Raw genomic sequence first — 24,454 nt, 5'->3', positions numbered from 1 at the left:
GTGAGTAACTATAAAGAATTACTTTTTTAAAGTAACGTTCCCAACACTGATGGTTACCACGGCTACCATGGCAACATGACAGAGCCAACAGGGGATTGGTCAATAAAGTTGAATCTTTATAGATTGAAATATTCCTTTTAGCAGCCTGTTCTCTTGGATGATGTGCTACACTTATAATAAGTTATTAAGAGTTTGTCGTGCTAAGTAGATGAATTATAGCAGCTTTTGTATGCCAAAAAATTTAATGATGGTTTTGCCCAACAATCATTCATAGTCATAGCACCACCTATTGGTAAAAGGAAATCATAGACATTATATTTGCACAGGACATTGCAGGAAAGTTTGTGATATAATCCTTGAAAATGGTCAGCTACGTGTCAACACTTTAAAATGTCTGCTGCACCCCGACATGCGACACACCTCAACGTGCGCCACGTCCCGACATGCGGTTGCGAGGGCCTGTTCAGCGCTGCTTGCAGCTTTAATTTTATACTGTATTTTATTTATTTATTATTTTCTTTATACTGCATTTTATTTCAACTAGATTTATGTTTGAGAAAGTCGGAGTACCGAATACAGTTGTTTAACATTGTGCGTTGTGTTTTAATTTGAAAAAGAATAAAAAAAAATATATATATATATATATATATATACAACACATTTTTATATTTTTATTCAGTAATTAATTTGACCAATTACTAGACATTTCAGGCGACCACATTGGAATTCCTGGCGGCCCCACACGGGGTCAGGAACCCAAGGATTGAAAAACACTGGTTTGTGGACTTGTGGTGCACGTCCTTCAAAATAAAAGTCCATGCCCCTCATTGACTCACCATCTCAACTCACCTCTGCTTCAGAAGCGCGTCCCCTCTTCACGCACGCACACGCACGCCCCCTTTCTGGCTCGCTCGCAGACGCGCACGCACTGCCGCTCTCTCCTTTCTCTTTTCAAAGGCTCTTGTGGAGCAGATTGACAGGCGAGCATGAAAATGAGGCGGACGCTCGGTCACCACTTCAGTGCGTACTACGCGTCCTTTTCAGCGGACTTCTAAACTTGGAGCTTTTCAACATGGGGTCTGTTCCGGACGCTCGGCACTTCTGTTTGTTTTTGTTCCTGTTAAATAGTCGCCGAAGCTCAGCACTTCCAGAGACTCGAGGTGGGACAGTGGAGAGTGTGTGTGTGAGTGAATGAGTGTGTGTGTGTGAGTGTGTGAGCGTGTGTGTGTGTGTGTGTGCGTGTGTGTTTTCATTACACTACTGCTTTTTACGCACGCTTTCTGCGATGGGATTCTGTTGTTTCTCCTCCGATGATTGTAGTTGGAGATGATGCGGGTTTTCTCAGGTGACAGCAGCTGTTTGCACTTTCCCATCTCACTCCGTTATGGCTTTTTAATGCAGCTTAACACAATTTGTATGTTATCATTATTAGAGAAGTTAGGTAGTTTTAAAAGTCACAGTCAAAGCTGTTTTTTTTTTTTTTTTTTGTGTGTGTATTTTTTTATTTTTTTATTTGCACATTTAAAATAAATTGAAATGGTTTCTGTGATTTCATAGACACACACACACTTTGGCTTTTTTTCCTCTGTTTTGACTACAATGACCTTTGCACTCTGGGATTTCAGCAGATCCATGCGCAGATGGAAGTGATGGATGTCACATTGATGCTATTTGTCAGACAACACAAAGCTCCTACAAATGCACATGTAGAGCAGGCTTTAAAGGAGATGGAAAACATTGTGAAGGTAATGTCTGCCACATGTAAAATCAATAAATCTAATATTATACCGTATTATTTACTGTTTAAATCCCTTCAGACAAACTTGTTTTACTCGAGACACCCTCTTTAATTATTAACACGAAGCATTTGCATTACATTTGTGTCTATTTATACCCATCAGATATTGATGAATGTGACTTGGAATACAATGGTGGTTGTGTGCACGAGTGCAACAATATTCCCGGGAATTACCGCTGCACTTGCCATGATGGCTTCAACCTGGCACATGATGGACACAACTGTCTGGGTGAGAGCTAAAACCATGTATTTTAAAGCTAGATGATCACATTAGTGTCGCATGTCTGCATCAGGAGTCTGCAGTGTGTTTATTAAGCAGCGATTAGTGAGGGTGGGACGATATACAAAGTTCACAGGACGATACAGCTCAAGATGACAACATGACACAATATTTTTTGAAAGAGAAAAAAGACCCCAAATAAAGTACGCTTTTATTTGACTAACACTGGGTATACTATAGTCTGTGTATAACCGTTTCAACTCAAGTGAATATGAAACCATAAATAACACCAAATTTTCCTATTTAAAATGCAAAAAATGCCACTCTGCAAATAAAAAGAAAAAAATAAATCATGTCGTCGTCTTAAAAAAAAAAAAAAAAAAAAAAACTATTACCTGTGCATTAACTTTGCATAACAAGTTTCTAAGACATTAAACAAGAACAGTCTACTCAGCCCAGATTTAAGATATGGACGTATTCTTTTTCCAACTATATTAACATGTCTACATTTTCTGGCAGGAATTGAGACCTTTGGATACTGACTATGTCTATGCAGTCAAAAAAATATGTTTGCATTGGTCAATATTTACACAATATCGCAATACAATCAATGACATGTTCTATTATTGCAATATCTTGTTGCACTATATATCGCCCTACTCTTAGTAGTTAGCAATTATATAAGACTAATGTCATTTTCTAAGTTTGTTCTCATGGTTGGTAGGGCTGGGCGATATATCACGATTCCAAATATATTGAGTTTCCTATTTTGGCAATATAGAAAATTACAATATCGCCTACATTGATATTTATATGTATTTCTATAGCTTATTTTCGCTGCTCTCTCTACTTCATAGAAAAGCATGAAAAACAAAGTTAGATGGATTGCTGAGTGCGTTCTAACCCAGATCTTCCCCTAATTGTCCACACTAAAGAACTCACTCACACATGCTGTCTCTTATAGGAGAAAAAGCCAAAAGTGGCACATTTTGTGCAACTGGCATTATCAAATTTAACCCAGAATTGTCTTTCTGGTCAGACTTTATTTGAATTAAAATGAACAAGATTGATATTGTATATCACCATTTTGAGAAAAAATATTGAGATATGAGTTTTGGTTCATATCGCGGAGCACTAATGCTCGTTACTTTCCTGACTTCACTGTACTGCAGATATGGACGAGTGCAGATTTAACAATGGTGGTTGCCAGCACTTGTGCGTCAACACCATGGGTAGCTACGAGTGTCGCTGCAAAGAAGGATTCTTCCTCAGCGACAACCAGCACACGTGCATCCATCGCTCTCTGGGTGAGTACACAAATGTACGCTCAGGGTCAAATGTTCTTTGCAATGAAGTTGTGAATCAGTGTAACTCATAATTGTAGGTGCTTGTGTGCCTAAATTACTAAAATCCACAATGAAACGAACAAATACTGCCATAAATTGGCTCTACTTTAGAGAATGTACGATGAGGGTCGACAGCCTCAAGCTGGCTCCCGTCACTGGGCTTTTATGATGTGCAGCGCCATGCTGTGGGAAAAGGATCTGTGTGTGTGCGCTGCAAAACAAAATAAGTTAATAACTGCAGCACTCTGGTCGATGTGGTCTGTGTCACAGATTAGTCTCAAGCGTCTTTTGTTTTGTCTTCTTGACTGAAGCCCAGTGAAATGGGAGCACTTTCCACTCCATCGAGTCTTGTCAACCCTTTTAAATCCTCTGGGACTCACCGCTCAGCTTCAACCTGTGTCTCAGTGAATAGGCACACAGCTCATTTCGGTTTTCAAAAGTGTTACAAGAGTGGTTGTAGAGTGTTTGTGCAGCCGGGGGCCTTTAAGTGAGTGAACTTTTGACCAACTTAAAGATTTTCCTCACTTCTGTAGAGTCACTAAAAGGAGCACGGCGCTGCGTGTTTTTGGAGGCGTGAGAACAATCAAGAGTCTTTGAGGATGCCAGACTAATCTCTCAGTGTGTGCTTTTGTGTGCAGCTGCCCAATCACTGTAGGAAAGCCACAATGTGTACGTCTCTCTCCCTTCTTCTTTCCCAGAAGGTCTCAACTGTATGAATAAGGAGCACGGTTGCGCCCACATCTGCAAGGAGTCACCCAAAGGGGGCGTGGCCTGTGAGTGCCGTCCAGGGTTTGAGCTGGCCAGGAACCACAGAGGCTGCATCTGTGCGTGAAAATGACCAAAGTCTCACACTTCTCAAATGCACGTCGTGGTCCAGTCCTTCTGACTGCCATCCCGTTTGTCTCCGTAGTGACCTGTAACCATGGCAACGGGGGCTGCCAGCACACTTGCGAGGACACAGAGATCGGCCCAATATGTAGGTGTCACCCCAGGTACACCCTACAACCTGACAAGAGGTCGTGTGTGGGTAAGCAGGATGCTTTTTTATTTATCTGCAGGAGACAACAACATGCACTAATACAGGAATATCTGTCTGTTCAACGCTAACATCACAACTAATCCTTCTTTTAAATTATTTCAAACATTCATGGGTAGCTCCAGTATTTATCTGCTGATCTTTTAAACACGGATATTTCTTAGTATTTTGTCCACCTGTACGTTTCCCAATGTGCTCACCTCCTAATGGAGATTATTCCAGCCTATGTGAGACACAGTACACCTGACTTTGACAAGTGAGTGCATCACAGCTTCATTAAAACAGACAATAACACACACGCACTGCAATATATCTAGAAGGCCTTTGTTTTTATTTAAGCTCAGTGGAGATGCTAACTTCTACCCCACACAGCAGCTCCTTTCAAGATTGAAGCTGGGTACACACATTAAGACAGGCTATTTTTGTCCCGATTTGCCCAAGGACGGCAAACACACACAGATTATGTTATGTTTTATAAGAATATCCTATCAGATTATCATGTGGTCTGAGGTGTGTTAAGAGTGAATTAGTCCCAATAATCGGCTCCGAAACGGGTGTAAATATTAAACTTGTTCAATAATTTATGGTCAAAACTCCTCGTGTGTATGACGGAAAGCTGACAACTTGCAATATATTTGTCTGTATAGAAAAACTACATTTTCTTCTTAATATCTATTTATATCTGCACCTTTAAAAAAAAAAAAAAAACATACTACTTACCTTATGTAAATACTTGCTGCTGTTTTTTATCCTGCAATACGAGCCAATGCAACAAAATGTTGCATTGGTTCTTATCAGTTAGGGCTGGGTATCGCGATACAAAATCGCGATATTTTCTTGCACGATAACAATATTATCACGATACGGCGATAATCGATATATCACGTTAAATTTCATCCTCAATGCATCATGATATCTGTCACTGAAGAAATTCAGAATTTATTGACTGCACTGAATCCATTTCACATGAAAGACAGCCAAGTAAAAAAGTGTATACTGCGCAGTGGCTCTTCTTAACACGCACACACACACACACACACACACACACACACACACACACACACACACACACACACACACACACACACACACACACACACACACACACACACACACACTGTTAAAACTGTTCTATGCCTGATTTTTCATCTTCATGTGTGGGCTCTGTAACAGATAAAACATATTTTTAGATTTAGAAAATGTGTGTACCCTGCTTTATCAGCCTATTTTTTACTCCTTGATACTGTAGACAAGAGAATATAAGATTGATGTTAACTTCCTATTCTATTCTATATATGAAATATCTATTTGTGTGCTAATAGTGAAAGTTCTTTTGAGCATAATTTTATTAGCATTTATATGATCTATTCCCATGCTGAGGGAGGACACTGGGGTACGTAAGGTGATTTCAAACATTTTATTTACCCTTGGCTTGTAAAAAAAAATCACTGCTGACTGTTAACATACGAAGGGAATACAACACAGGTTTCCATTGCATAAATGATCATATGGATAAGTTAAGGGTTATACATTCTTGCTGTTTGTTTGAGCAATCCAAACTTCAGGTTGATGTCCTACTTTTCTGATAATCAAAGTGTTCTCTCTTTACTTACTCGTCTAAGAGTCAGGAAGTTTTGTTCTTTAACGTTCGACAGGTTGACGTGTTGATTTGCTCTTGGGGCACTCTATACTATGCTGACAGGCTAAAATCACAACGCAATTGCAGCGTAGGTGGCGTAGGGAGGGGCATGTGAATGTGTGGAAATGGAGCAATACCTCAGGAGCAATAATGCTGCATTCAAGGCAACTCGGAACTCTGGATTTTCTAACATCCTACTTCCAAAAAGTGCATTGGAAGGGCAGAAATCACACAAATACTAACTTGGTCGAAATTTTTAACTTCCAAGTTGTATTGAATGCTTCAGCATCAGCTGTACTGTTATAGACCATATGTGGGCGTGCAGATTGCACCTCTAGAAGGCACAAATCAGGTTGAGATTCTATATATTGACCATTTAAATGATTAATCTCTTTCAGATAGCAATGAACTAGGTTTAATCTTTGGAATAAATAAAAAACCTATAAAAGTAGCAACCCTACAATAAGTTCCTCTCATTATTGATTTCGGATGGAAATAATAACTGAATAATAACGTTGTGTGAAGTGTAAACTCATCTGCTTTCTAGCCTAAACAAAAGCATTTTTGTACTTTTAAATCTAATGCTCTAATGCCAAAATCTCTAAATTTGGGTGAATTGGTTCATTGGAATGATTTTCTTTGGAAAGAAAATGATTACAAATGACTAAGCACGTGTTGGGTTTGCATCATGCTGGCTTCCTCACCTTATTTAAAATGTGCATGAGTTGATGAGAGTAACTGGTCTGTAGGGGTGTTTTTTTAGATTCATGGCAAATGAAAGCATATTTTTTTGTTTAAAACAAGGTTATCCTCATTGATTACATTTTCCAGGGGCGACTTACAGTACTACGCTTGTCTTATATTTCTAATGCTAATGTTATCTTGACTTGGTTGGTTGATCCGTGGTTTTGAAAATGTGTCTTATCATTTCTATGCAGATGATATTCAGTTGTATTGCTCCTTCAATGACTCAGAGATTCACTTTTTATTTAAGTTCTTGGATTGTGTATCTTCTATTAAAAACTGGTTGTCCTCGAATTACCTTCAGATGATTTCCAACAAAATGGAAGCTCTGATCATCGCTCCTGATAAAAAGATTCCCCTGATTAAGAACTCCCTTGGTGCTCTGGGCTCATCTGTGAAAACCAACCCCAGAAACCTTGGGTTGTGTTTGATCAATCATTGTCTTTGGAGGGTCACTGTCGTCTACTGACCAAAAACTGTTTTTATCACCTGAGAAATATCTCTAAAGTCAGGAATTTCTTGTCAAAATCAGATCTTGAAATGATCATCCACTCGTTTATATCGTCTCGTATTGATTATTGTAACTCTGTCGACTCTGAACAGACTTCAAATCGTACAAAATGCTGCTGCCAGACTTTTAACTGGTGCACCCAGAACAGCCCACTTTACCCCCATTTTATTTAATCTTCATTGGCTTCCGGGCAAGTTTTGCATAGAGTTTAAAATTTTAGTCCTAACTTTCCGTGCGTTGCATGGTCAGGCTCCTCAGTCTATCACTGACTCGTGCCCCTACACTTCAGGGCGCACCCTTCGGTCTTCAGGCCAAGGTCTCCTAAAGATCCCAGGGAGACCTGGCGTTCCAGGCTGTGGCTCCCAGACTCTGGAATGACCTGCACCAGTCCCTCCGGGAGCTTGACTGTGTGGACTCTATTTAAAAAGCATTTGAATACTTTGTTTTTCAGAAAAGCTTTTGGTTAAATGGATTTTTAAACTTTTATTATCCTTTTAATGATGTTGCTCCTGTTGTTGTAAATTCACCTTTGTTTTACTATCCTTTTATGATGTTGCTCCTGTTGTTTTAATTTCTCCTCTGTTCTGTGAAGCACTTTGTGATTTTTATCTGCGAAAAGCGCTTTATAAATAAAAATGTACTTTACTTACTTACTTGACGTGATGCCGTTTGGCGCACATTTTTCCTCACAATACTCTTGTAGGATAAGGATCTAGAGGGAGATAAAAGGTCTTATCCCACCTTTCATCAGCAGTGTATGTGAGGTCCAGGTGTAGGTTTTACTTTAACTGCGATGTTGTCGCCACATTGTGCTCCGCACTCACCTCTTCTGTTTTTTAACCTAAACCAAGTTTCTACACGTCGCACATCTCAAATTCAGAAATATATCTTGCCTGTGAATGTGGACACAAACACTGCGTTGAACAAACACTGGTACTGCTTCATAAATCTTGTAAGTTTGTTTTTGTTCCACTAGAACGACACGAGTCCACTGCCGAGTCTTCAGACCACAACTCCACATCCTTCACTGAGGTGGACAAAAGGGTCAAACGCAGATTGCTGATGGGTAATGATCACTTTTGGCTTTTACAGTCTCAAAAGCTCCTGTTTGTGTTTTATGTGACGCACTGAACCTGCCAGGATCTGCTTTGGAGTGTAGCAGCGGAGAGTTGTTGTGTTTCGTGAAACTGATACATTCCCCAGACTTTTGAGCAAACTGTGAGATGACCAAAAACGCTCATTTTCTCGCCCCCAAAGTTTTCCCTTGAAATATGGGTGTTTGTGACAGTGTGGTACATTTCACGTTTTCCCTCCATTTGGGGAATGAAGCATGGGAATCTCATCCCGTGTACTCATCAGTTATATGAAGCACTGCATTTGTGTGCAACTAATATAATTATCACATGGTCCTCAATTTGTAAAGGTTAGCTTTGCATGGATTATGTGTGATACACTTGGGTTTTCAAAACAGTATTAATATTCTTATCAGCTCAAAATCATTATTGAGGATCCTATAACATAAATTTGTATAGAAAGGAGGTTTTTTTTTTTTTAAGGATCACGTACTGGTTTGCAATTTCAGAGACCTGTGCTTTGAACAATGGGGGCTGTGACTGCACTTGCAAAGACACATCCACAGGCGTGCGCTGCAGTTGCCCTGTTGGCTTCACGCTGCAGCCGGATGGAAAAACATGCAAAGGTCGGACCAGTTAGTCCTGATCCCCACTAAAAAAAAGATGTACTGATTTACCCATTCTACCTTCTGTACCCTCACAGATATTGATGAGTGCGAGCATCACAATGGGGGCTGCGAGCACTTTTGCAGGAACACCATCGGCAGCTTTGAGTGCAACTGCAGGAAAGGATTCAAACTGCTGACAGATGAACGGACATGTCAGGGTATGAGTGTAACATGATGGTTTTGAGTGTAACATGAGTCATTTAAGCATCCGTTTAATCCGAGCATCGATAAATTTAAATTTGAAGGATTAAATAAATTAAGGAAATCACACTGGAAATACTTCTAAAGAGAGATTATTTTACTAATTTGCTTTTTAAACCTTTTTATTGTGTATTTACACTTGAGGCCATACAACTACAATCAAACTACTGTGTACAGGTGAACCACTGTGACTTTTTAAATGAATACATTTTGAATAAAAGTGGATGCAGTACTCACAGTGTGGCTTACATGTCACACGCTGCTTGTAAATGTGTGTGTTTTTGGGGAGGGAAATTCCTGCTGATACAGATTACGACTGACTGCCCTGCTATTATGTCATCTTTGTGATTGTGATTACAGATATAGATGAATGTTATTTTGAGCGCACATGTGATCATACATGTGTGAACTCCCCCGGTGGTTTTCAGTGTCTCTGCAACAAAGGCTACACCATGTACGGACTGGCCCACTGCGGAGGTGAGCTGGGCGGGGGTGGAGGGGGGTGGTCTCACACACACATCCAGTTGTGCCTAACACAAGCTTTTGATTTGTGTTGTTGTTAAAAGCTTTTGAATGAGAGTTCCTTCTCTCTGATATGCTGCAAAGTGAAATGTGTGATTTTGATGATGATGATGATGCTCATCTTATCCTGTTATTGCAGATATAAATGAGTGCAGCGTGAACAATGGCGGCTGTGAACAGGGTTGTGAGAACACCATCGGTGGATTCGAGTGCTTCTGCCGACCAGGCTTTAAGCTGCACTGGAACAAGAAAGATTGCATTGGTGAGTTGGAGCCTCCATTCATTAGAGAACTAGATCTACTTAGTTCTTTAAAAGAAGGTAGATTAAAACCCACTTTATGAATCATTTGTTTGGGGATGAAAACAGGAGATACTTTGATATGTTCTTGGCTTCTCTTTAATTCTCACATCTAATTTTTGTAGAAAACATCCACAGTTGTCTCTGTTACTTGTTTGAATCCAACGTGTTCCTTTTTACCTGTGAGTTTTGTTGTGGTTTCTATCCAGAGGCTAAGGGTTTACCACCTACAAACCCTCCCTCTAAACCTACCTTGAACTGTAGTAAGCAGGAGGGAGGTGATCGCTGCTTTCTGACCTGCCAGTCCCAAGTTCACATCAGTAGTGGTGAGTGAGACGCACAGATCACTCCTTCCTCCTCGTGCTTTCAATGGTCAGGGTGTACAAACCCGACTTACACCTGACACAGTAATACATACCCATAAAAGGCTCACAATCATGAAACTATTGTGCAGTTTGATGCTGTGATATTGGTTTCTGCTGAATTTAAAGTAGAATGTAAAGTAGATAATGCTTTTCTTTGTTGCCTTAATAGAACTCAGCACTGCCTTGTATAAACTCTATGTGAGGACTTTAAAAAAGGCAGGGAAGCAGTGTCGTTAAAGCACAACAATTGAGTAATCCTTTTAAATTAGCCAGGAGTGCAACTCTTCATTGCATTTTTCCTTTGTTCTTCTACATACCTTCTGTTTTTCCTTCCATCCCTCTTTCCTTATTTTATCCCTTCCATCCCATCACTTCCGTTTCCTGTACCAGACACTTGTGACAAACATACAATTTCCTATGACTTGGTTCTCATCAGATATATTTTGTTTCTACAGTTGTTTCCAAGGCTTTTAATCAACCTACTCATGTCTCAAAGTATTCATACTTTTGCAAAAAAAAATCTACATTTTTCATTTCTATTGAATATCCTGCACTATATGAGATATTGTGCCAATGCTTTTCAACACTGCCCTCTAAAAAAAGTCACTCCTCGTGTTCCTACATGTTTTCTTTCTCAAACCTGTTGCGTTTGTGGCCCAGACTTATGTGAGTGCTGGTCTGTGTGTCACGGCCTCTTGTGTGTTTTCAGGGATGGAGGATTCCTACACGGTGACCTGTGGAATGCCTCTGTCCTGCTTGGCTGACGCACAAAAGGACAACAGTGGCTTGTACTGTTTAGGCAAGTAGAAAACGGACAGTAACTCAGAGACGACTTGTGCATGTCATATTTTTTGACCATTAAATTCTCTGTTTCTTAATCTTGAAGGTCCAGAAGTAGTTCGGATTAAAACCACAGCAAATTTTAGGTCTGGCTCTGCGAAATGCAACTTGAAGCGAAGTCAAGAGAAATTCATGGAGAGTTTGAACTCAGCACACTCAGGTACAGACTAGAGTTTGCCACACTGGAAGCCTAATGATTCTTCCAGACACAGCACAACGATTACAAATAGACTTGGATTAAAATTACAGCTTCTTTGTTTTACTGGTTTAAAAGAAAAAAACAGTTTGGGTTGAGTCAAAACCACCAACATCTGAAGGAGAAAGAGCAGACCTGAAAGCTGCTTTAAAGAAAACCATAACCCAAAGCCAAATGTGGAAAAAAAAAACCCTGTGGGTAAAGTGATGTGGTTTGGAGGGTCTTGAATCCCTCGGCGCTGCACTTTTCAGGCGGTGACAGGAGAGGATGTAATTAGCCATAGCCGGCCTTTCAGTTTGGTCTGACCCAGCCATCAATCAAAGTGCTTTCTGATTATAGGATTATTTAGCTTCTCCAGAGGGGTTCTCCATGGTCTTTTACGTCCCTCACTCTCTCTGAAAGGAGACATAATTGTCCCAAATAAGGAACATTTGCAGAGTGACATGACATCCCTTACTCAGTGTTCCAGTCAAGACAACAAAGATATAGTTAAACACACAGAAAGAAGGCTTTTTAGAGCTTTTCTTTACACAAATTGTTTTTGGCAGTGCTGGTAAAGATTTTTTTTTTAACATTTGTGTTGTATTTGTGTGTCTTCTGCTGGTGGCGTGGCCGTGGGGGGGATGGTTGTCACCCATATTCACAGATAGCACCTTCCTCTTCACTGAAAATGTACAATTCAGCTACGTGAGCCTGCGCTGCACCCCGTCTGGTCAGCGATCCCGCAGCCGCCACGGCAGGAAGGCAGGCGAGGAGGACGGCTCCTCCATCACAGCTGAGTTTGAAATGGATGTGAACCTGGAGGAGGTAACAGGTTGGTCTCTCTGTGCTCTGTGTCTGCCTCTCTCCTCTGTCTCACAGTCTGTTCTTCTGTTTATTAATAACCAAACTGGTAAAGTATCTCCTGTTTTGTGATGGTTGTGGTTATAGTGGGCTCTGGGCTAGAGGTGTTTTTTATGCATGATTTCTGTCATGTACATTGTACATTAAGCATGGAGGGATCCAGGCATGCAAACGATGTTTATTTATTTTCAAATATTAAAATATTTCTTTAGAATTTACGGTGCCTCTTGTGCCTCTTTCAGCAGAGAACTGTGACCTGAACTGTGTACGCCGACGTTCTGAGAAAAGACTCAGGAAGACAATCAGGACTCTGAGGAAGTCCATCAATAAGGAACAGTTCCACCTTCACTTTGCGGGGGCCGACTACGAGCTCTCCAAGAGTTTTGGGCAGCCGGTAGGACTGCCAGGACACTGTGTGAGCGGTCAGGTGCTGGTGGGCAGCAAGTGTGGTGAGTCTGGTTTTTATGCACTCCTTTTAATCCACACCGTCAACATCATGGCAGCCTCACTCACACATGGTCGTGGTCGTCACTGGAAATGCTAAAATCCGGCTTCCCGTGTGTCCAGCCTCTTTGTTTCCAGCACAGCAGTGCGGCTTCAGCTCACAGTCACGCCTCAAAAGTAATTGAAATGTCTCATGCCAGTAAGATATTTATAGACAAGTTGGTTTAATGATTGGATTCAGAGCAGGTGTTGGCCAGATGAGTGCCATATTTGGTTGGCAGACGTGCTGTAATGAGGCGGTTGGAGGGGAGAGCGGGGAACAGAGAGCCTCTTGTTGGCCTTTCAAGCATCTCACTGGGATAAGAGCGTATGATGGCAGCTCTACTGATAAATTGAAGCTTATTGCTTAGATTTTATACACAACCTGCGATGGGGAAAGTGTTTATTAAATGAGACCTCACGCTATCTGTGGTGGAGAGCTGAAAGCCGCCTTCAGTTTTCCCTGGCTGCTGCCCCTGTTTGCCGGCCTCACACTGGGTTTGGTTTCTGACGCACATCTTCTCAGTATCAGCGAGGGAAAACTTGTGGATTTTCTGCCTTTGGGATGTCAAAATATTTACTTAAACACTGTTTGATCATTGCACGCCTAGCACTGCTCTGAATTTTTGCTTGCAATGACCCAGATTGTAAGATCTGATTCCTGAGCATATACTGAAAACAAAAACTGGGGTTTAAGATTTTCCAGGAATTTCAGAATATCCTGTTTGCTGTAGCTAAAGTTTTAGCCTCGTCATATTCAGTTTGTTGCGTTTTTGTTGACTCACTTTGAAGCTGAACTGCTCAAGTTTGTCATTTGTTTCAAACTCGGCTCTTAAGGGTCTTGATTCTTTAACTCCCCCGCTCCGCTTTCAGGTCAACATTAAGCAGTCTATTGGCCATGGCAGGGGTGTAGACATGTAATTTGGAGGTAGAGGTGGGAGGGGTGTTGGGGATGGAGGGGGGGATCTGAAAGGCATTCTTCTTAACCTCCAGCTCTTTAAAGGAGCTATATTTTCCCCCTCCTCCCCCACCTCCTTCTCTGGCTTAGCTTGGACGGCAGTTTACCTCTTTTCAGTTTGCCCACTCTATTGAAAAGTAACCCTTTTCGGGCAACTTCTCGCTCCCTTCTCTCACAGGGACAGCAACACAATATTGGAGAAATTTGAGGTAACTACAGTGTTGTGGTTTGGTCACTGGTGGCGCTACAGGTCATTCTTTATGATGACGATTCTGCCCAAAGTTTAATGACATTTAATGTTTGAATACTCTATCATGTTAGAGTATTTCAAAAACAGCATTTTTTGTCTTTGAAATGTGTTGCTTCACTTCACCTGTTGTCCAGTGAGTCTGCTCAAAGAGCCCATAGATGCAGTGCATGGCATGCGCCCAAGCTTTGAGATCTCTTTAAGAGTTGTATCCGTCTTGGTTGAATATTTGTTTAAGATGTTTAGGAAGTGCTGTTGATTCAAGCTGGCAGTTTGAGTGCTGGGTCCCCCCAGCCCCCCAGCTGGGGCCACTTTGCATGACCCCCAGCCACTAAACTGCTAAAGAGAATTGACTTCAGCCACACCATGGGAATCAATTAGCATCAGCTGTTTGGGCCCCTGCTTGATAGGCCCGAGCTGCGATTGGGCGCAGCCGAATGGGGGATTCAGAAACCTGACCCCTTTTATTGGGTTCAGCTCCTTACCACTGTGATACCTCAGTGTTTTCCTATGTCATCAAGTAGGCAAAAACTGGGGGCTTGAATAGAGGTGAAAGGTCTTTTAAACCTCTTTGGGGCCATCAATTCGAGCTCTCTATAGAGATGCTCTTTGCATTTGAAAGGCTTCAAGGTTTTTTCTCTCTTTCACTCTCACTCTCTCCCTTCTCTCACTGCTTCCCTCTGTCAAATAAAAGCTGTTAGAGGACAATGCAATGATGGCTCCTCATGGTCTTTCAGAGTAAACAATGGGCTCCAAAAATAAACTACTCTTGATAGAATTACATTTTCTTTCCTCAGAGGGGAATCCTAACAATTTGCCAAGCTTCACATAATGAAGCTACGCAGCAGCTTTTGTCTCATTGGTAGTGCTTTACTGACAGCCAACTTCACAGCTACCATCAAGGCACATTTTGCACTTAACATGGAGACATTAAACTGATTTATTCCGACCAACTTCACTACTTCACTCAAGTTCTTAAGACTATCAGAGGCAGAATTTTTTTTTTTAATTAATTAAAGGCATCACCATGAATGGGAGGAGCTGAAGCCAAACGGTGTTCTGGTCCCTTTAATTAAAACTTTCTACTTGTGTGAGATAAGAGGGAAACACTTACTTTGGTTTTCTTCTGCATCTGCTTTCAAAAGAGTTGAAGAGGCTTATGCTGAGATCACAACTTCCTCCCTAATTATTCGCTATATTGTAACAAGTTTTAGGACGCGTCAGAGAAGCAGCACAAAGGGCCAGTGCGCCTTTGTGTCTAGGAGTTTATATGGCTGTCTAATGCTTAGCGGGCAGAAACAATTTAGTGATGGTTTTTGTAGGCAACTCAATTGTTTACCCAAAAGCCATCTTTAAAAAAAAAAGAAAGAAACAAATGTCAAAGTGCTTTACAGTCCAAAATTAAAGCTCTCCTAATGTAAAACATAACACAAGCAGTCGACCCTGTGAAGTCTGTATAGAAGGTTCTTTAGTTTCATTTTTGAACGGAATCTCAAGTTCGATGGATGGTTCTAAAGTTTAGGAGCTGGAATCTTAAAAGCATAGTGAAATTAAAAGTTAACAGGATCAGAGGATAGTGTGACAATGCAATTGTTTGCAATAATATGGTCTGCTTTTATCATTTTATGTTATTACTGCTTATCTTTCTCTTTGGTTAGAATGAAGGCTGATGGGTTTTTTTTTAGAAAATGATTAAATTTGCATTCAAAAACACATGAAGAAAAATGAAAAAACTAATAAAATGCATTGGTGCAAGGCAAGCCATGATCTGCATCAGAATCAGTGACATACTTAAGGATCAAAATGTTTATTTAAAACAAGAGCAGTTCAACAATTGTGTTTGTTGATCTGTTGTATAATTCCTTTGTGTGTATTTTGTGTTCTAAATACCAGCATTCAGGTTTGTGAGTAGTTTACTATTCATAGGACAATTCTGCAGCACATTAATTAATCAGACTGACTGAGCTGCTGTCAAAAATACATTAATGTACCGCTCCGAGAGGGAGATGAAAACTGGGTCGCTTTATTGGTTTCACCTGTCACTTTCGTAACGTAAATCCATACAATGACTGTTTGATTACAAACTGATGAACAATCTTTTTTTTTTTGTCTGCAAAAAAGTGGCTTTGCTTTTGTGGTTTTTGTGCATTGACAATTCCTGACTCAATAAGTTCCTCTTTGGTCATAATGTTATATCCTGTAAATTACTAGAACCTGAAAATTGGCAAAAATATATATATATTTTTTAAAGTATTATTCATTTATTTTTAAATAAATTAGATATATTTTTAAAACGTGTAAATAACAGAGATTTTTGGCCTTTTTACAAAAACATTTCCAAAAATAATCACATGAGGATGTTTGCCAATTTGATTTATTTAACTTTGAATATTTATAATTTATACATAAGGTTTAAATATATTAAGTGACTACTATAATATATGGGCCAAACAAGACCTTTCTTACGTGTTAGATTAGTCATTCTCTATATAAGGCATTAAAATAATGTTTGAAATCAGTGTTTCCTCCTCTTGTCTGACAGTGAGCTGCAGTGTCGGCTCGTTCTTCGATGCTGAGCAAGGTCGATGTGTGCTCTGTCCAGCTGGGACGTATCAGGATGAGGAAGCACAGATGTCCTGTGAGGTCTGCCCCGGGCCTGAAGGACGGGACGTCTCCAAAGTGGTCGGAGCTCGAAACATGTCGGAATGTGGAGGTAAGTCCAAACAATGGAATCATCGAGTCGTGTTTTGGTTTTGAAAAACCAAGACAGAGACAAGATCATTTTTTAGCGTTTTTATGTCATGCCCGTGAAACGAGAGAAAGTTCATTCCTGACCGTAAACGTGATCAAATTAGAGGTAAAGTATAACCTATACAGTCCATCCTACTATTATTTGAAGCTGTTCCCAAATCACGGTTGTTAGAAATAAGTGTATAAAAGTCCAAATGTATGAAATAATTATGCACTTCAAATGTCATAGATTCATTACCATACATGTAATATGTATTTTTTCATCTATACATGAATTCTTTTAGTCTAATTGAAGAACCCACTGGCACATGACTTGCAACTTCAAGTCATGTTCAAATTTCACCATAAACATTTTTTTTTTTTTTTTATGAGCAAATGCAAAAGTCTTTATCTGTGTCTCAAAAACCAACACGTGTACTTTGCGATGAAAAGTGACTGTTAATAAGTTGAGGTGCAGGAGACAGCTTTAGCATAATGTTCAGGTATTTACAAAAAACTCACAATTGTTTCATTTGGCGTCTTTTAATCTTCTGTAATGAATAGTTTCCTTGCTGGCTTTGAGATTAATCTCATTATTAAATGAGAACAACATGAAAAATATGAACATTTATTTGTAAGATGAAGGAAAAGGAACGATCACATGTGTAGCAGATCTGAAGTGAAAGTATACAAACATATGAAGTCCCTGTCAGGTAGCAAGCGTAAACACATTCTAAATTTGAGCCACACAAGAAGAAATGTGATCCGGATAACGATCTCTTCTTTGCTGAAGTTCTACTGTGTGAGAACACAAAGAAGCTGACGTTCAGATGTTGGAGATGTTGTCACCATTTATCTGATGTTGGCTTTGTGCTGTTATCGGAGTCACGATGTGATCCCATCTCCTCTGACAGACTAAACAAGTGGAGCAGACTCTCTCTTGCCTCCATTTTCTATTACGGTAGTCATTCAGAAGTTACGCTGTGTGTGAGCTGCAGATAACACACGCTGTCCTCCCACTGACTTTTGCTTCAGCTTGACTGCAGATACACATCACATTGTATTATATATGTGAAAAAACCTCAAATTAGACCTGACCCTGTGTCTAGCCTGCCTTATTCACTCAGCAGCTTAGAGCTGCAGTTTGTAAGTTTTTTTGGTGTTATTTGGTCAGAAATCCATTATCGTCTTTCAGCATATTATAGTCCAAGTGTTCTGAGTGGACAGTGAATTCCTTCTCCTTTTCCTGGCCCTGTAAAAGACCTTCAGAAATAAAGGAGTGTCACGCTTCTGTATTTCTAAAGCTCAGCCAATCAGAGATCCTTGTACCAACAGGGCGATTCTATGAGCTATTTTAAGCATTACTATTGGTTGCTAGAGCTGCTCGTCAAAAGTCAATGCGCGTTCATAATCTGAGGGCAGGGACAGTTCAATGGCTTTATATTCCAGCAGAAGTCTCTAACGCGGCTTTTAGCACAGCATTTACAAATCAAGAGGAAAAAGGAAGACCGAGGTGGAGAAGCAACAGAATAAAGGCACAAACGTGTTCAGGAGGAATGGAGAACTCCGCAGCGGTTCCTCCGACTTGGTGTGTGTGACTGCACGTGATATGCCGAGTCAGAGAGAAAGAGTGATAGCAGACGGGATAGTGTGTAAACTTAAGAGAAACATTATCTAAGGTGAAAAGAACAAACACAGTTTATCTGCAGTGTGGATGTGCTCTGATCAGCTGGGATCGGCTGCAGCTCGGCGGCTTGTGTGAGAGGAGCAGCTGTGACTTTGAGCAAGAATAACAGTGGAAAAGATTTGAAAATACATTAATTATCAGTATGTTTATCATTATTATTAATTATTAGACATTTCAGGGGACCCCATTTGATTTCCAGGTGACCCCAAGTTTAGAAAAACACTGCATTACATTATTATTGTGAAAAGTTTGGGAACCACTGGTTCAGATAATTGATATTACCTGTGTGTGTGTGTGTGTGTGTGTGTGTGTTAGGTCAATGTCCCCCTGGCCAGTACTCCAATGACGGCTTCGTTCCCTGTGTGTTCTGTGCCCTTGGGACATACCAGCCAGAGGTTGGCCGCACCTCGTGCTTCCCCTGTGGGGGAAACCTGGTCACCAAACACAGCGGGGCCGTTGCCTTCCAGGAGTGTGAGACCAAAGGTAGGAAAGTCATCTAAGCAATAACAGGTTTAACCTTCATGCCTTGTTGGATTTACAGCCCCCGGCCCTCAGCTTGTTCAACAACATGCATGGCTGTATTAAATGTTTAAGAGCTGTTGGGTCTTCTCATAATTATTTTATTGTTATCTTGTGTGATAGAGCAGTTCCCCATAATTAAATAAACAAATGTTTCTTCATTTATATAAAAAGTTGGTTTCTTGTTGCCTCTAAAGGAACTGCCTGTAGAGATTTGTGGAGCGTCTAAATGACTCCTCTGTGTTTTTAAGATCTCTGCTGCCCTCTGCAGCTGCACTTTCATTATTTGTGAATGCTTTAGGACGATTATATTATAGTAATAGGACCACATTAAAAAAAAAAGAAATCTGAGCACTACGGGGATAAAGTTTGTCATTTTCTTAGATTAAAGTAATTATATTTTGAGATAAAAGTCGTAATATTTTGAGAATAGAGTCATCATTTTATGAGAATGAAGCCATATCTTAAAAAATTCATAATGGTACAACGATCAGAAGTGAAGTGAAGACAACTAACACCGATAGCCCTGAAGTCAACCACTTCCAGCCAGTTCCTCCTCCACTAAAGAGGCTATTTTCTATAAATCAGTCTGGTTCTTTGGATGGAACAATGTGTGAAACCTAAAGAGAAATCACTACAAACTCACTAAATGTTCCACATTACACAAGATTCTGTTTGTATTTCAATTTTATTCTCATAAAATTACCACTTTACATCAGTTGATAAAGTGAGTTGGTTTGAATATTCATCCATTATGCATGTGAGATCATCAGCCTGAGCTACACAACACGAGTAAGTGTGTGATTTAATAGATACATGATTTATTTGTTATGAGACCCAACCTTACATGTGTTAAACATTTTGACTTTGAATTAATTTTTCTAAGCAAACACAATATTTTAACTTTTCAAGAATTATTTTGATGACCATCAATCAATGGCTTCCCGTCTCCGACGGATCCCCAGACCCCATTTTAAGAAAAAAATGGCTAAATTTATTGCTTTTTAATCTTGTGTGGTCCCAATACACTGCTGTACTTGTCCTTAGTAGCATGATGATAATGGAGAATTGAAATTAACACAAAATATGTTGTGGAATTGGAGTCTTTACATTGTATGACAATTTTGAGTGTGTAATATTTTTTTTTGGGGGGTATTTAATCAAAATTATATAAAGATATAACAAATTAATTCATTAACAGCAGCAATGGCTGGAAAAAAGGATGCTGATGCGTGATTATTTGTAACTGTAATGTAGGAAAAGGGGTGGGACTAATTAGTTTATACTTCCACCCACTGTCTTTTGAACACAATGTATGTGTATGCTGTAATATATATAATTGTTTTGTTTTTTTGTTGTTTTTTTCTGGAGGGAAGGCATCTGCATCGAATCTTTAGTTTATTGTAATATTGTTTTTTGTATTATTGCATTTGTTCAAAAATGAAAAAGTATAATTTATCATATCATATCATATAAAAACGGATTAAGAAAAACTTATGATTGGTTCAATGATTGAAGAGGTGTAGATGAGTCAGAATTGACCTGAAAATAGAACGGGGAAGCACACAGTGGTTCTGGAAACATCTATAACGTCCCACATTAATGTAACACTCTGTTGTCCACAGTCCAGTGCTCCCCGGGACATTACTACAACACAAGCACTCACCGCTGCATCCGCTGTCTAACGGGAACATATCAGGGAGACTTTGGACAGAACTACTGTGTCGCCTGCCCCGGAAACACAACCACCGACTTTGATGGCTCCACTAGCATCATGCAGTGTAAAAGTACGTACGCTGTGTCTCTACTAACTGAGAACTGAGAACAACATTTTGTTTGAATCACGTCTGTGCTACCTCATAGACCGCCAGTGTGGGGGAGAGCTGGGAGACTTTTCAGGCTACATCGAGTCCCCGAATTACCCGGGAAACTATCCAGCCAATGTGGAGTGCACCTGGACCATCAACCCACCACCTAAACGCAGGATCCTCATCGTTGTCCCTGAGATATACCTTCCTATTGAGGACGAGTGTGGGGACTACTTGGTGATGAGAAAAAGCTGTAAGTTTTAACCAAGCACATGCAACAGTTTTCTACACATTCAGATTAAATTTGTAGAGTAGTGCATTTTATTATAGTCTAGGACAGTGGTTCCTAAACTTTTCACTGTCATGTACCCCTTCAGACATTTAGCCTGAAGCCATGTACCCCCTATTCCTGCACACCTAATAATGTAACGTAATATACAATGTAGCCCTGCCTACAGTGAATTTTACCTATCCTGTTGAGGAGTAATATATAATAATAATGACTAGAATATTTGCGTTTGAGGATGAAGGTGCTGTCCTGCGTCGTACTGCATTAGCTCATCATTGGCATCAGCATCATATAGCAAAAACCAAGCAATAGCCTGAATCTCGCATCAACATTAACATTAGCATAGCACTAGCATTAGCCAAGCATTCATATTGACCTACTATTAACTTTAACATAACATTATAATTAGCCTAGCAACAGCATTAGCATAGCAATATCATTAGCCTAGCATTAGCATTAACCTAGCATTAACATTGACCTAGCATTAGCTTTAACCTAGCATTAACGTTAACCTAGGATTAGCCGAGCAATGGCATTAGCCTAGCATTAGCATTAGCATTAGCCTAGCATTAGCATTAGCATTAGCATTAGCATTAGCATTAGCCTAGCATTAGCATTAGCCTAGTAATAACAATAACTGAGCATTAGCATTAACCTAGCATTAGCATTAGCCTAACAATAGCATTAGCCAAGCATTAGCATTAAGCTAGCAATAGCAGTAGCATTAACCTAGCATTAAAATTAACTACAGGTATCGTTCTCTGCAGAATCTCCCCCTCAAAATGTCTTGATTTTGTGACAATTTAGAGAGATATTGTGTGAACGTTTGTGAGAAATTGCAGGATTTCAAAAAAATTTCAAGTTTTTTTTTGACATTTTGTGATACCAGTCATGTCATATCGCAGGAGAAAATAATGAGCCTCTGCAAATATTCTGGAGTTTCATTGAGGTTTATGAATTCGGAAAGACTCGAATTATTTTTTAATTTACACAATAAGTAATGCATCCTGTGTCATTTTTGCGATTTGGAAGCTTTGCATAATGTAAATGTATTTATCTTCCAGCTTTGTCTAACTCTGTGACGACCTACGAGACGTGTCAGACATACGAGCGCCCCATAGCTTTCACCTCCCGCTCCAAGAGGCTTTGGATACAGTTCAGGTCCAATGAGGGAAACAGTGGGAAGGGCTTCCAGGTCCCATATGTGACGTACGATGGTGAGGATACCAACGTTGTTTTGTGTTGTCCATGTGTTTGTAGCTTCTATATAAGCGGGAGGCTGTTAACAGACTTTCTGTTTCAGAGGACTACCAGGAGTTGATAGAGGACATAGTGAGAGATGGGAGACTGTATGCTTCAGAGAATCATCAGGAAATACTCAAGGTACATTTGTTTAATAGCTCTCTGCAACAAATCTTAAAACCAAAAGTTTTTTAAAGGGAAATATAATGTAGGCACCCATTGCACATGTAATCCTGTATAGCAGACATGGGCAACTGGCGGGGTCTAATTTTTTGCGGCCCCCAAAACAAATCCCCAAAATTCAAGAAGTTGGAAGGAATATGAAGTCCAACATAATGCATAAAGTGCAAAAAACATTCCTAAAATACACAAAATGACTCATAAAACATGAAAATGACATCAAAGACTGACACAACAACCACTTAAACAAACAAAATGTTGACAAAAACACCCAAAACAAGACATTACAGAACAGAACTTACAAAATTACAAAAAATGGCAGGAAAATACAGAAAATAACAACAATTAATACAGAAAGTGACCCCAAAAATGCATAAATCAACAACAAAAATGCACAAAAAAATAACAAAAACACCCATAATGACTCCAAAAACTGACAAATTATCAAAAAGACAATTCCCGCTGTAATAATGCTCTGATTGGACATTATTCTAAATGCTGACATGAATATTCATCATGTGGCCCTCAGATCAGATACAATCACATGTTTGTGGCCCCTGCTGTGAGAGAGTTGCCCATTTCTGCTGTAAAAAGACTAATGTTAGACTGAAATATATTTGTTATTTTTAAATGTTTCTTGTGTCTGGAGTACAATGATGTTATAGTGCCCTCCCATGGCCACATGTAGAATCACTAAATATATCTGTTCTTCTATTTGATGTTTATTAATCTGTTCTCTTTTTTTTTCCTATAATACAACACATTAACTCATCAGGACAAGAAGCTCATGAAAGCCTTGTTTGACGTGCTGGCACACCCGCAAAACTTTTTCAACTACACCGCGCAAGAATCCAGAGAAATGTTCCCCAAGTCGTTCATCCGATTCCTGCGCTCCAAGGTGCTGAGGTTCCTTCGTCCCTGAAGAAGGAGCACCTCTGTGACACCATGTGTGAGAGTGTGAACCCCCCCCAAAAAAAACCAGAAGAAAGCTGCTCAGAGGGTACACTGAACAAATTAACCATGCAGACCTTAAGGATGGAGGAGTGACAGAAAACAAAAGGACCCTCAAAGACAAAGCAGGATAAATGATCTGTGTTTCATCCCCAAAAGGTTTAGATCCTTTAATGATCTGTGCTGAAACTATTGGACCATTGCTTATTCCATTAATCTGATAAACAGTCAGATGTTGAATGGTGGACGATACTGTAAATAGTGTGTATCTAGTTTTAACATAGACGTTTGTGTTACAGGTAGAAGTGGATCACGGGCAGAGAAGCTAAATATCACAAGCAGAAAAAAAAAGATACAAAGCACAAAGATGTTTGGGGAACTTTAGAACTGCTGACAATGTTTTCTATCCTCAAAGGCAACTATCCTCAATGATCGGTTCACGATGTAAAAAGACGTAACCGTGATCTGCAGCCAACGCTAGTGCTTTGATGTTTGCTGTCGGTCAATATTTGATGAGTCATGATGTCTCTCAGCAAAAAAAAAAAAAAGAAGTGGACCACAGCCTACATTGATCAGGCAAAATGAAAGCAGTTTGTGTGTGTGCGTGTGTGTGTGCGTGTGTCGTGAACGAGGACACTGATGACTCAGCAGACACCTAAAGGAGCTGAATCATGTGAGTTTGGGCTTTTATTGAGAAGACCTGTAAAATAGATTTGAAATGTTCCCTTGTCTTAGATGATACCGGTTTATGTATATTTTTAAAAAGCTTTGTACATCTGATATGCTGTAAATAATGATAGGAGTCTTATTTTTTTAGTTCCTGTGGCTTTTCATGTAAGTTGATGAGTTTGTTTTGTAACTGTATGTGTTACATTTAATTCAGATTAAAGAATAATAAAAATGATTCTTTTAGTTTTCTGAAATATCCTAAAGCGTCTCCTTTTGACCTCCATAGTATCTCCACACTTTTTGAGCGAGCTTTAGAACTTGAAGACCGTTTTTCCTCCTCTTGGTTTCGACTGCTGTTCTTTTCCACTGATTCAAGATCTTATACATCTCG

The 24,454-nt window shown here is 39.8% G+C and overlaps 1 protein-coding gene across 6 annotated transcripts; it reads left to right on the top strand.

Annotated features, from left to right (window-relative positions):
- Positions 1-924: 924 nt before the first annotated feature.
- On the top strand, positions 925-24,264 carry scube2 (signal peptide, CUB domain, EGF-like 2). 6 transcript variants are annotated; one of them, XM_028437709.1, is made up of 23 exons: positions 925-1,160; positions 1,629-1,745; positions 1,902-2,027; positions 3,191-3,325; positions 4,063-4,188; positions 4,275-4,391; positions 8,271-8,360; positions 8,877-8,993; positions 9,071-9,193; positions 9,597-9,713; positions 9,898-10,020; positions 10,266-10,382; positions 11,131-11,220; positions 11,308-11,421; positions 12,104-12,271; positions 12,543-12,749; positions 16,531-16,701; positions 18,721-18,888; positions 20,550-20,711; positions 20,788-20,985; positions 22,086-22,238; positions 22,325-22,404; positions 23,219-24,264. In XM_028437709.1, the coding sequence occupies exons 1-23, from the start codon at positions 1,073-1,075 to the stop codon at positions 23,363-23,365; spliced, it is 3,054 nt and encodes a 1,017-aa protein (XP_028293510.1). In that variant the 5' UTR covers positions 925-1,072; the 3' UTR covers positions 23,366-24,264. The 6 variants fall into 6 exon arrangements, with proteins under 6 accessions (XP_028293510.1, XP_028293520.1, XP_028293502.1 ...); XM_028437719.1 differs by having other exon boundaries at positions 1,626-1,745; positions 4,066-4,188; XM_028437701.1 differs by having other exon boundaries at positions 1,626-1,745.
- Positions 24,265-24,454: the final 190 nt, after the last annotated feature.

The sequence above is a fragment of the Gouania willdenowi genome, chromosome 3, assembly GCF_900634775.1.
Source record: "Gouania willdenowi chromosome 3, fGouWil2.1, whole genome shotgun sequence".
Classification (NCBI taxonomy): domain Eukaryota; kingdom Metazoa; phylum Chordata; class Actinopteri; order Blenniiformes; family Gobiesocidae; genus Gouania; species Gouania willdenowi.
This window is presented reverse-complemented; position numbering and strand designations above follow the sequence as displayed.